The 13,371-nt window shown below is 41.1% G+C and overlaps 1 protein-coding gene across 10 annotated transcripts in view; it reads right to left on the bottom strand.

Annotated features, from left to right (window-relative positions):
* RALGAPA1 (Ral GTPase activating protein catalytic subunit alpha 1) overlaps window positions 1–13,371 on the bottom strand; it is a 122,685-nt gene that overhangs the window by 26,500 nt on the left and 82,814 nt on the right. For all 10 annotated transcript variants that reach the window (XM_081857402.1, XM_081857405.1, XM_081857407.1 and 7 more), the window contains 3 exons: window positions 11,659–11,782; window positions 8,351–8,506; window positions 1,022–1,180 (listed from right to left, as the gene is read on the bottom strand). In XM_081857402.1, the coding sequence (XP_081713528.1) occupies window positions 1,022–1,180; window positions 8,351–8,506; window positions 11,659–11,782 (439 nt within the window). The remainder of the gene's footprint in view (window positions 1–1,021; window positions 1,181–8,350; window positions 8,507–11,658; window positions 11,783–13,371) is intronic.

Raw genomic sequence — 13,371 nt, 5'->3', positions numbered from 1 at the left:
CCATGTTCTTGAAGGTCAAAGTCTGAGTGAGACTGGAGAAGGGGAACATTTGCTGAAGGGATATGATTACTTTGAAAGAAAATTGCTAATATAAGTTTACGGCCCGGTGTTCATTAGAGCAATCTTAACATACAACTAATGAGCAAGCAATCACAATCACCTGTTGGGATATAGCTGCATGATTAAAAAAAAAAAAGAGTCCTGATTTAGCATGGAATGGCACACATTTATGCTGTATGCATCTGCTAAGTATACAGACTCTGACTCGGGAATATACCCAACCAGCACTGGATTGGATCTATCCGGTCACCCAAATGATGGTTGGTACTATCATGCTACAACCCAAACAATTTGTTGAATACTGTGCCAAGAATCCTTCTTGTCTTTAACATTCCTGCACAAATCTCTGACATCTGTGCACACAAGACTGGTATAGACATACATTTCTCAGCTTGCTAAACAATAGTGTAGCAGCAAGGAGTGAGCATGGGACATCATGCTCTCCTTTCATTTCTTCCCTTGCCTCCTCCTTTCATCGGTGCACAGGTCCTGGTTAGTTTAAACTAAAGTCTCCCATGATGTCTGAAATGAGAAACTCTGATTGGAAATTCACTAATCAGGACCTTAAAGCACTATTTGAATGCGATTCCCCTTTCTACGTCTTGCACAGCCCTAACACACTGCTATAAACTAAACGGTGTAGTACATAATTCTAGCAGCTACTATCCCCTTGGGTTATAGCCATTTGGCTCTGCTGAGACACCAGCTCTGTTTGGCTTCTCCTCTCCATGAAATGCTTCCATCTAAGTTGATAATTTTCTAACATTAACAACTAGGGCTTGAATTTCTTTACTTTCCTTTTCTCTCCCCATCCCCTTTTCCTCTTTTGCCATTTTTAAAAAGATTGTAAAAGTCTAGGCACTGCCTTGTTTGTTTTTGCTCTTATATAAGCCACTCAAGAGATTCTTTTCCCTGAAGAGAAGGATAAAACTGCATTGAATAATAATAATAAAAAGCTTACTTCTGGTTTTTTCATAATCTGGATACTGAACATATAATTCTTCATTGGATATATAACAATGAGCACATCTCCGAACTCGGTAGGAATTATTCCTCTTCTGTAGTCTCGCGTATGTTCTGACCAGACAATGTGAACTTCATCATTTCCTAAATGTCTTAGCTGAAACAAGAAAAGTAATAAATATGCAAAAGTTTGTAAGATAGTGCGGAATCTGAAAAATCACTAAGCTAAGAGTATGGAACCCATTTTAGATTGAATGGGTCTCATTTTAAGATTGGAACAAAAAACTATTTCAAGATGAGGAGAGAACTTTAAAAAATCAGACGTGTCAGTTTTAAACAAACAAGTTGCCCACAAGTTCTTCAGCTAAGTATCTTATTGATTCAGCTTTGGCTCTTCACTTTAATTTGTCAGCTTTCACTGTTTACATATCATGAACTAATGGAGAACATACTTCTCATAGACAAAACCTTTGAATATTAACTCTAGCAGTGAAATCCTACACATATTTACTAATAATTTACTAATAAGCAAACCACACTCTCATCAATGGGATATTCTCCAAAGTAAGGATTCCAAATATTGTATTTTAGAATGTTGCCATTTACTTGATTTCACACACACAAGATTCATAATTGATTGTTACCTATTCTAAGAAAGTCTCCAGCGCATACAGTTGATTTCCTAAGGTCCTCTAATGACTGACATAAGACAATTTCTTGCCTTAACAATTACAAAACTTTGCAAGAGTTATTAGGTTTGTTATGAGCATTCTTATCCAAAATATGGAAGTGAAACAATTTTGAATGACAATGATTAGTGAGTTGAACTTTGCTTCTAAGAATCAAAATTTTACTAGTCTCTCTCTCTCCCCCCCACCTCACATAAGAACATGTGTGTGTCATCCCATGAAACCAAATGTTGGAACATTCAGGCTACACAAAAGAAAGTACTTTTTCACAAACAGTATAGTTGGAATTGATGCTTGCCAGCTGCATTTAACATAGAATTTGCATGTTTATATAATGGGGCATGGGTAGGCAAACTAAGGCCCGGGGGCCGGATGCGGCCCAATCGCCTTCTAAATCCAGCCCACGGACAGTCCGGGAATCAGCATGTTTTTACATGAGTAGAAAGTGTGCTTTTATTTAAAATGCATCTCTGGGTTATTTGTCGGGCATAGGAATTTGTTCCGCAAAATATAGTCCGGCCCACCACAAGGTCTGAGGGACAGTGGACCAGCCCCCTGCTGAAAAAGTTTGCTGACCCCTGTAACAGGGGATGAGCCCCATTTGTACCGCTCAGCAACCCTGCCTACCCGCCAACCCCTCCCTTTACACCTTGCCCAATCCTTTCTCCTGTTATAGCTTAACTTTCTCTCCTTCATTCCCCTCCACAACTAGTGGTGAGGATGACAGTGCTGGTAGTGTGGGGAGGATGTGGATGAAAGGAAGACACGTGGAGGCAGCAATAGGGAGAGAGCATGGTTGGTGCTCTGGGAACGATACAAAGAAAAGCTGCATTCTAAAAAGCAACCTCTCTGTCTCATATCAGCAGCCAACTCCTTCACCCTCTGCCCTGAGGGTAGCGCTGGTGCTGGCAGGGGGACCAGGATGTTTGCTGGGGAACTGCCCTGGACTGTCTTGGCTGTTCCACTGGGATCCTGGTGCTGGGGGTAGGGAGATTTAACCCTTTGACCTTCCTGTGCTCCTGATCTCAGTCGAGCCCCCTTTACCTGCTATTTGCATTAGAGAAAATAGCCTTCCACTGGAATTTTCCCATGCAAATAGCAGGCACAGGTTCCCTATATGGACTGGGACTGCAGCGAGGGTAAAAGCCCCCTTACCCTGGGGCCCAAGGTAAGATGTAAGGTAGCAAATGGAACTTTATCAGCCCAGGCCCAAGGGTACCTCCAGAAACTTAAGAGGAAGAGAAGGAAACAGTTGTGGGACTTTCTGCTCCAGGAGGTTTACCAGTTGCGCTACTTACTAGTTTTCAGAAAGCAGGTTTTATTTCAGTTTGTTTTTATAGGATGCTGATGGATGTTTTGATCTGCAGCTATTTAGTCTAAATCTGACTTGTATGATATACAAGTTTTTGTGTAGCTGTTGTCACACTAGGTTTTTGTTTTTATTCTGTGGCAATTTTATTGATTCTGTAAACCACTGAATACAACATCACTTAACAGCAACATCAGCAACAAGAAACACAAACACAAACATCTCACAAGATGTTCAAATGTTGAAATACTCAGCGTTTAGGGGAAGACTGTTGTATTTGTCTTCTGGACTGTGCCTGGGTACTAGATAATTGTGATTGTAGCCAATGCCTCTTTGCCCTGACCAAGTACAAGACAAAACTTCTCAGAAAAAAAGGGCTGCTTCTGCCGCCACCACTGCTTTTCTTTTATAACTTCTCTTTTCACCACTGATAGTTCTTTCTGCAGGAAGGGTTGCTACCATAATGTCCAGTGTCTGTGACTACTGTAGGTAGAATGGTAATCTACAACAATGAAGATTAGTTTAACTATTTCTTCTGCTACAGCACAGGGTTACAATTTCTACTCCATCACTGAACAAACCAACAAATTGGAAAAGCAGAGATATCTGAAATTTCATTTTAAAAAATCGAAATACTTTAAAACATTCTTACTTTATAGCCATCACCATGTGTCAGCTTTCCTAATAAGTTTATGTTAACTGAATACAAAAGAAATGTGAAATAAATATAACCAGAAGGGACGATCAAATCTAATTTGATACATTAATGTCATATGCTGTACATGTTACAATACCAGCCAGAGTTAATACTAAGCTGCAGGCTATACTGAGATTTCCAAATGGCAGATTGTTCTAAGTGATACGAAGTATAATTGAAGTAATAAACGATAGTAAAAGCAAAGAACACTGGCAGGAAGAATTCAAGTATTTACTTAAAAAAATTAAATAAGTTAGTTTTGGAAAGAGAAGACAACTGAAATAATGCAGGGCTCAATTTACAGAAAGTTCCTTTTATTTATCTATTGCATTAACCCTTGAACTCTTGCCAGAATTACCAGTAATGTGTAGAACCTACTGATCTAAAGAACGGATGAGAAAAGACATTACAACTTCCTGAAGGCCATGAACTAGCTAAGGGTTTTGCTTTTGTAATTCCAGTTCTGACTTCAGGAAGCCTTTCCCATGCTAAATTGCCAAACTGCTTTTAATACCAGGGATAGGTGGTTGAAAAGTGCTCTGGTGATTTGTTAGGGGAGAGAAAAAGGAGTCTGGAAGAAAAAAGAGGAAAACAAAGTTTTCTGAAAGCACATGTGTTCCTAAGAACTGGGACTGTATCTATGATAAATCTTCAAATGCAGAAAAATAAAATCATACACATGCACACACATAATAGTAGGAATCCAAGGAACCCAACACATCAAATCAGGCATACAGAAGGGGGATTCATGCTTAAATGTCTCAAATGGCAACTGTCCATGAGGCATAGCAAATGGCTTTTGAAATTAAGGGTCACTTCCAAAAAACAGCTAGTTATATAAAATGGGAGTGTATTGCTCAAAGTAATAAAAAGAGAAGGCCCAAGCCCTTTAGCATTCCTACCTCAGATATGTATGGCATGTAGTTCACTTCTAAAGATAAAATTGCTTATACTCAAGGGTGGTATTCATTTAAGTTTTACTCGTAAGAGGTCCATTAAAATCAATGAACATGACTAAGATTCATTGATTTCACTGGGTCTACTCTTAAAAAAACTTAGTTGAGTACCACCCCAAGTGTGCATGATTTGAACCAGAGGTCCTGATTCTCCGCTCCAGATGTGTACAGACTGATTGTGAATATTCAGCAACTAGGGAAGCATTTTTTTTACATGAATGATTCTTTCTTCACTTGTACCCTGTTATTCAAATCTGATAACTAGGCTGTCTAGAATTCCCTCTTTCACCCCCATCGAGTCTCTAAAACCTGAAATGTACCTTCAATCACAGAGTCCTCTTAAAGAGTCAGTATTTGACTGTACCTGAGTAAGTTTTATCCATGCAGCTTGGAAACAAGATATTGCTTATGCAGCTTCGCTAGCTCCTTGTCTTTAGCTGTGTGAGCAGTAAAAAAGGCTCCAGCTTCAGAAATGAAGCTATGCTTTCATAACCTTGTATAAGGAATTTGGAGTGGATGACGCGGTGTATATAAAAGACTACGGGCTTGGATGGCTAGGCAGCAAACACACCCATGCTCCTAAATTAGAGCTGATACGAGTGAGATGGATAGACCTATGGTTTTTGGCTGCCTCGTGTGGTGAGCCACTAAACCACAGGCTGGAGCGTCTACATGGGCAGTGAACTACAGAACTAGTTTGCCCACCCAGTATGGCCACTGGATCCTCATGGACAAGAAAGCAGGAAAGATAAGTTTCCTGCTCCAGTTAAACCTTGCATAAATAACAATGTATTTGATGGGTTTCTGTATTCTTTGGTTGTTTTCTGATCCTGTCTTGTTCTTCAAGTCTTATCTTCTGGCTTCAGCATTTAACTATGAATTCCTTTCTCCTGGTTCATGGCTCATCTCAGACCACTACTTAGGGCTCAGCCTTGACACAATAATTTTCACGGGAGAGTATCATGTACGAGATGATATACGAAAACCCAGCCTGTGCTTTTAGATCTGTGATGGCTGTTCCACAGAATGAAAGAAAAATGGAGGGAAGGGGAGAAAGACAACTCTATCCTTATTCAAAGATGAAGCTCACTAGATACTACTTTATTATTATTATTTTAAGGAAAAGTTTGATTGAAAATGTTTCAAAAGAACAAATATGGAAGCAAGAATGCTTCTATATCTATGTTATTTATTAAAAATATGCACTGATTTTGCAGGCAGAAAAAGAAATCTAAGAGCACAACCTACAGTGCACTGAAATCAATGTTATACTGAAATTAATAGAACATATGCCTTTGATTAAGTCCCATTTATTTCATTAAGAATTAAGTTTCCCCCAGTTCAGAATTGCTAGCTACAAGTAGAAGCTGTGACCTACACACCGTCATAGGCCACTGTCTACAACTTAGCTCCAAAATGTGGAAAATAACCTACATGAACATCTAGTACATGGGAAAAAGGGTCCCAAACTAAAAGCTTGCTTTCATTTATGGTAGCCCATTCACGAAGTGTTGCACAACAGAAGATGCACAGGACTGGTTTGGATTATAAAAAAAGAGCCACAGTGAGCCTCAGGCTTGTATGCTTCCCCCTTCTCTGGCACAACTGTTTGAAAGGGTTTGTAAGTTTTCTCTTCAATGTTAGACTGACCCTTGACAAACTGTGGTTAAACTTAACTATGATTAGTTGAAACAAGCCAATTTCAAGCCATTGTTCCAACTAACCATAGTGAAGGTTAACCACAGCTTACGGTTTGGATGACATGTTGAACAGAGGTCATTTTGAAACCCAGAAATGTAAAATCATCTAATGGCTATGCCAGAGGAAGATGGTGCAAACATACAGCACACTGAGGCTTGTTCTTGTAAGGTTAAACCATGGTTTAGTGTTTCATATCTTAATGCCAACCAAGGCCTGAATGCACTTTATGAAGTGCTGCCTAGCTTGGAGAAGGTCATCTTGAACAGTTAAAAAAAATATTTAGCAGTGTGGCACAAGTTTTCAGGATACGAAAGAAAATTTTTAAAGAACGAAGTCTATTAAAAAATAATACAGAAAATTATTTACAGGATGAACATAAAATGAAGAGTCATCAATAATTGAAGCTAGCCAGAGGCATAGCTATTTCTCTACACTAACTGTTGACGATCTAATTCAATTACAAGTATTAAACTCCACGCTGAGGTCAACTGGCCTCACTTCCTCCAATATTACACTTCAACCAGCGCTCATTAATGTGTCTGCTGAATGGATTAGCACATCTGAAGATATATGTACAGAATAGAGGGGGCACAGTCTAATGATAGCCAATTGTTCATTTGTAATGGGGCAAATGTTCAAGGTCTCAACTTATTACCACTAATGTGGAATTTATTAAATTTGAACAAGGGAAAAAAATACCAATGGTGCAGAGCAGTTTATTCTTAGGGAGGTTTGAAAATAGCTGGTACTTGCTGATCATAGAGGTTGGCTGTAAACACATTAAATTATTGCATACCTATATATTTAAACGTTTCACGTTACATATTAGATGTTAAGGATGAAGGGTGCATCCTCTAGCAACTCTGTGGGATATCAATTTCTAAATACCCTGGATTTTCCAGTTTTATGATACATTGAAGGTAGATAAAGAAATGGGTGGATAGTCTGGAAACAGTTCTCTTTCATACCTTTAAACATATGTTGCTTCAAGCAGGTTATACTGACCAACTTAGCATATGACTCCCTCAGCTGAAAGGTATAAGTAACTTGCTGAATCCTATCCATGATCGATATAGGGGATTGCAATTATTCCTCATGAAAATTCAATTCAGAATGGGGGGAGGTTAATATTTCTGTTTGTTATTATGCTATGTATCTCTGTGTTTTTATACTGCAAAGTGCCCCATGATCCTCGGATGAAGGGAGGTCTAGTACATTTTTATACCATCCTTCATCTGAGGATCACATGGTGGTTTACAGAATAAAAATTGTGTGTATGATAAAGTCTGAGTTGATTAAGACCCAACCTTGTCCTTTTGTACATATTCCCTATCACTACAACAAATAGCTGAGCGAGATCTTTACACGGGCCCCAGAAGATCACTGAGATGGTTGAACTTAACTGTAGCCCTATCCTAGAATCTCATGAATTGAGGAGTGGGGCTGTGCTTGCAGGACACTCCCACTCCTTCGCATTGCCATCATTCAGCACTGCCACCCTCCATATACTGGGGCTGGGATCTGAAGCAGGAAGCCTGTTCTGCAGATGTGTAGACTCCCCCATGTGATTCAGAACTCTGTAAGTCATTGTGCTGGCAAATAGGGCAGGCAACAATATTCATACCTCCTTTTTTCGTCTTCCAATATATGTGGAAGTGTGTACACTGCTGAGTGCTACAATGCACTACAGGGCCCTCTCTTATTGAAAGGATTAGCTGAAACATGTTGGATCTTTGTACCAAAGCTCCTTTATGATAGGAAGCATCCTTTAAATTTATATCAGACTAGTATACTTCTTATCTAGAAGCACCACGATACTGTATTGACTGTGATGAAACGTGGCAGAGTTGATTTGTCAACAGGTATGAACAGCCAAAAGCCACAATAAGATCTCAAACCCTTGAATAAATTATTTGTTCTTTATTCCCTGGTCTTATTATCAACCTAAAGGATAAGGTAATTTCAAAACACCTACCTTTTTTGTTAAGGAGTCATCTGAATCAGAAGGCATTCTAGTTGATACATGAAACATTACTTCCACAGTAGAGGTAGCAAAATATGGAGTGGTCAGTCCAGTGCTTTTGTTTTTTTGCAACCCTCCCATAAAACCACAATGGTTTGTGAGGTTCACCTAAAAAGCACAGAAATCATCACCACATTAGAAAACGCTTAATATCAAGTCCCACACATGCCTCTCAGAAAAGCATATAAAGCACTCAGATGTGAACTGATCCATTGTTACCACTTTACTGCGTTGAAGTACCAAAGGATCCTAATTACCGTATTTTTCGCTCTATAACACGTACCTGACCATAACACGCACGTAGTTTTTAGAGGAGGAAAACAAGAAAAAATATTCTAAACGAAACAGTGGATGTATGATTTTTGTGGTTCATGCTATGGCCACAGACATGTGATCTGATGGTGAGTTTGGGGTAGCCCAATGCAAAAATCCTGAGGATTCATGTGGATCTGTGCTAAAGTCGCCCTAAAGTTGCAGGGGCGCTGGGGGAGTGAACGGGAAGCAAGAGAAGGAGAACGAAGCCTCACATACACACACAGACACACAGAGTATCAATCCTAAAGTCACAGGGGCGCTGGAAGTCGCAGGGGTGCTGGGGGAGTGAACGGGAAGCAAGAGAAGGAGAACAATCCCTACACACACACAGACACACACAGACACACAGAGTATCAATCCTAAAGTCGCAGGGGTGCTGGAAGTCACAGGGGCGCTGGGGGAGTGAATGGGAAGCAAGAGAAGGAGAACGATGCCCCCCCCCACAGAGTATCAATCCTAAAGTCGCAGGGGCGCTGGAAGTCGCAGGGGTGCTGGGGGAGTGAACAGGAAGCAAGAGAAGGAGAACGACACCCCCCCCCACAGAGTATCAATCCTAAAGTCGCAGGGGCGCTGGGAGAGCGCAGGGGCGCTGGGAGAGTGAATGGGAAGCAGGAGGAGGAGAACGATAGCTCAAGCACACACACACACAGCCCCTACAGTGGCTAATCCAAAATCGGACAGCAAAAAACTGCAGGCAGGGACAGAGAGCACGTGGTTGTTTTAAAGCAGCCAACCCCGCTCTGCTTCTCTCCCTCCTCCCCGGCTCGGCTGGCTGAAAAGCTTTGCTGCTACTTAGCGAGCTCAGTGGGGAGGAGAGAGGGACATAGAGCACGGGGTTGTTTTAAAGCAGCCAACCAGACAGAGTGTAAGCGGCTCCTCTCCTCTCTCCGCTCTGCTTCTCTCCCTCCTCCCTAGCTAGGCTCGCTGACAGGAGCCGCTTACACCCGCTTTGCTGTTTCAAAGCGAGCCACGGACTGCTCACGACTGCAGCAGATTCCCCCGTCATCCGTAGGCATTCGCTCCATAACACGCACAGACATTTCTCCTTACTTTCTAGGAGGAAAAAACTGCATGTTATGGAGTGAAAATTATGGTAACCAGAAATAAATAGAAAGCCAACCAACTCTATACAAGCACGAGAGCACCCCAACATACTTGACATATTAGTACTTTCAGTTTCAGAGCCTAGAGGAAAGAGGTTTTAGGAAGGAGGATGGCAAAATTGTGGAAACACTATCAGAATCATTTCTATGGCATGTTTTAAATGTGAATTCTATGGTGCCAAATGATTATTCCTATTTGCACCATTAACACATGTATGGAGACAGAAAATAGATGGCATGAGGCCTGCCTGATGGTTTAATACATCCCACTTGCCGAGAAGACAAGACCTAAGAGACCAATGAAAGGGTCACCTCCATGTGCCCACAACAGGGCATGCCGTCAGCTCATTCCAAAGGAAAAAGAATTTATTTTCTTTTAATACTGAACATATGCATGGAAAAAGAAGAGATGGGAAGAAGAAATCCTTGGGAGCCATTGACTAGTATTGAACCCAATATTTGTTCAGCAGGTATGCTACTAGTTGAAGACTTGCCATGTAATTTTTATGGTTCTGTTGGTGGACTCTTTGCAAGGCACCAAATGCAAATTGCATGCCTGGGTAAGGGGCCTTGATTTTCCCCAGCATGCGCTGACACAGCACTCTTGGTCAGGCCCAAACACTTATATGTAGATTACTATATGGTGCAGATACACATTGTGTTTCAACCTGTGTAGATGGGATCTGTGTGGGATGTGGATGTGATTTGCCACAAAGAGCAGGGGACACTTCTTGGACACCCAGGCAGCTCTTGCGTGGCCACTGCACTGGGTTTTTGCCTCATTGATTTGTTCACTCTTTTTCTCTATCCTAAGGCATGTTCCTAGCCATGCTCTTGATTACAGAGTCTGTATAATTCTGGCAAACCTTCAAATACACCATCATCCTGTATCTAGTGCTTCCAGGATTCATTTGGCCAGTAAATAAGGTTTCAGTTTAACTATCTGAGAACTTGGATGATTAAAACTATTAAGCTTTGAGGAACTTGATGGAAACATCAGGTAGGGGGTGGGGTGGAGACACTGTAACCCTAGAGTACTGAAGAGGACTTTGCTCTGGTCTAATCTCCTCTGCAGTTATTTCCATCGCCACATCAACATACACACAATTAGGTTCTAATGGCTGCTTTCAACTCTCTGGCTGTTGCCCTGCTGGTACTTTCATTCATGGCATGCAGTGTGCCACCTCAGGTTGCACTAGCACTTCTAGGCGCCAGAGATCCCAGCTGGAGGATAGCTACACTTCAGCTATCCTCTTGTTACCCTATCTAGGGATAATGGTAAGATATATGCATTTGTGCAGTAAGATGGAGCCGATTTTCTCCTATAATTATATGTTATTTTGGTCCTAGATTCTGAACAATCAGGACCAGTAAGCCAATCAGATACTATCTTCCTACTACTGGACATGAACTGGCAGATTTCACAGACATAATTGCTGGAAGGTACAGCATATTTCTGAGAAATTGTTAGAATGTTTGTGAAACCAACTTCCTCCTATCCCCAATTTCTCATATCCCACCACCCAAACAAGAATTTTAAGGGAAAAGTGACCTAGGGAAGACTATGAATTCTTCCTTTTATATCACTTTGAGAGTCCTGATGGAGAGGGGGTGGAAATCCCACTTCAGGCAGCTGGCTGGTATCCTCGACTTTCCATTCTCCTGAAAGCTCTATAAACAACTTGTGAACCAGGCAGAATATCAACTCCTGGACAAATGTTCTAGCCTGCAGGACACAAGAGTTCTTTCTCACCAGTCTTTGGATGAATTCCTCAGTAGCTACTATTATAATGGTAACATACAGTCAACCTGAATTACTACAAAGAACAATAAAAAAGGTACCTCCCAACCAAGGCCTGCTACAAAATCCTCATAGGCTTGGCTTCCTCCAGTATTAGTAAGGATGGAGTGTTTGTCCTCTTGTCCCTCAGCAACATAAAATACTGCGATTTTGTGAGTCTCTCGGCTGTAAGACATAGGACTGCAATTACATAAGAATGTACTCTGAAGTCACTAAAGAATGAGATATGCAAAAGAAAAGGGGCGATAACTGCGAAAAAAGCAGTGCTAGTATGTCTTAAATGCTTTTTCTTCTAACATTTTTACACTTATCACTTCCTTTTTTCATTGAAGGTATGCTTATTAGATTGGTTTCCTTTAAATGCTTGCCTATACACAGCAAGCCTGTAACTTATGACGTGGTTACATTCCAGGGATTGCACCTAATGCCAAAATTGTGTATAGTCAAAACACACTGGATTCAATGGTGGGTGGGACTACTAAAGTCTTTTCCCCTGGATGCATGCCCCCTTTCAATTTTTTTGCCAAGTTCATAAAGCTGAACACTCATGTTAAATGTACCGTATTTTTCCATGTAGAAGAAGATGCTTTTTGCAAAAAAAAAAAAAAAAAGGCAAAAATTGGGTGTCGTCTTATTCATGGATAGTGAATGCAGAGGGGGCAGCAGCAAGCAAGAGATCAGAAGTGGTGATTGGTGGCTGCGGCAAGGCCTGCTGATGATTGGCTGGGGCAAATGGGCAGGTGATTGGCAGCTGTGGTGAGGCGGGCAGGTGACTGGCGGCTGTGGCAAGTGGGCTGTTGGTGGCGGCGATTGCGCAGACAATTGGCGGCTGCAGTGAGGTGTGCAATCAGCAGTGGCAAGCGATTGGCAGTAGCAGGCAGGCAGGCGGGTGAGCGATTGGCGGAAGTGACCTCTCCCACCCCCCAAAAAAGCTAAACAACTTAATTTCGGGTTTAAAAAATAGGGGGCGTCTTATACATGGGGGCATTTTATACATGGAAAAATAAGGACTTAAGTTCATGGCTCAGAATAATGGTTCGTATGCAGTTGCAATGGACAAATTAGGGGGTAACAGAGGTGTAAGGAAAACACTGAGAAAGTTAAGAACTCTTGAACTTACTCTTACCCAGGCTTCCTCAAACTCGGCCCTCCAGATGTTTCTGGCCTACTACTCCCACAATCCCTAGCTAGCAGGACCAGTGGTCAGGAATGATGGGAATTGTAGTCTCAAAACATCTGGAGGGCCATGAATATAGTCGGCAGATATGAACACACAGATTTCAGTAGCAATTCCCCATGCATAGTAATTATCATTGAAGATATGAGCAGGCAATATGCTGAAATGCTACCTGTTTTGTTTATTGGTAAATTGTTCAATAAAAGTAGATGCTTAAAATAAAATAAAAACCTTCAGTACTCCTTAATTTGAGCAACTGCCCTCCAAAGGAATTATTCAGTCTTGAGGGAAATAGTTCTTCCCTCGCTTCTTGGAATACTTCACCTGCAGTCAGCTCCATTCCCTTTAAAGCAATGATGGCTTAAGCAATGACTTTATTCCACAGCTAAGAAATTAACTACTTTTAACTCTTTTTACAGCTTTATGGCTTAGATCACCAATAAACTGAACTGAATTAAAATTAACTACAGTGTAGGAATTGACACTTCAATCCTAAAGACAATTATTTAACAGTAAATCCTGGAAATTGATAGAATTCGCACCCTGATCACAAACACCATTTCTTGAAACACATGCT

Source organism: Podarcis erhardii (genome assembly GCF_964252035.2).
Source record: "Podarcis erhardii genome assembly, chromosome: 1".
In the NCBI taxonomy this organism is placed as follows: domain Eukaryota; kingdom Metazoa; phylum Chordata; class Lepidosauria; order Squamata; family Lacertidae; genus Podarcis; species Podarcis erhardii.
This window is presented reverse-complemented; position numbering and strand designations above follow the sequence as displayed.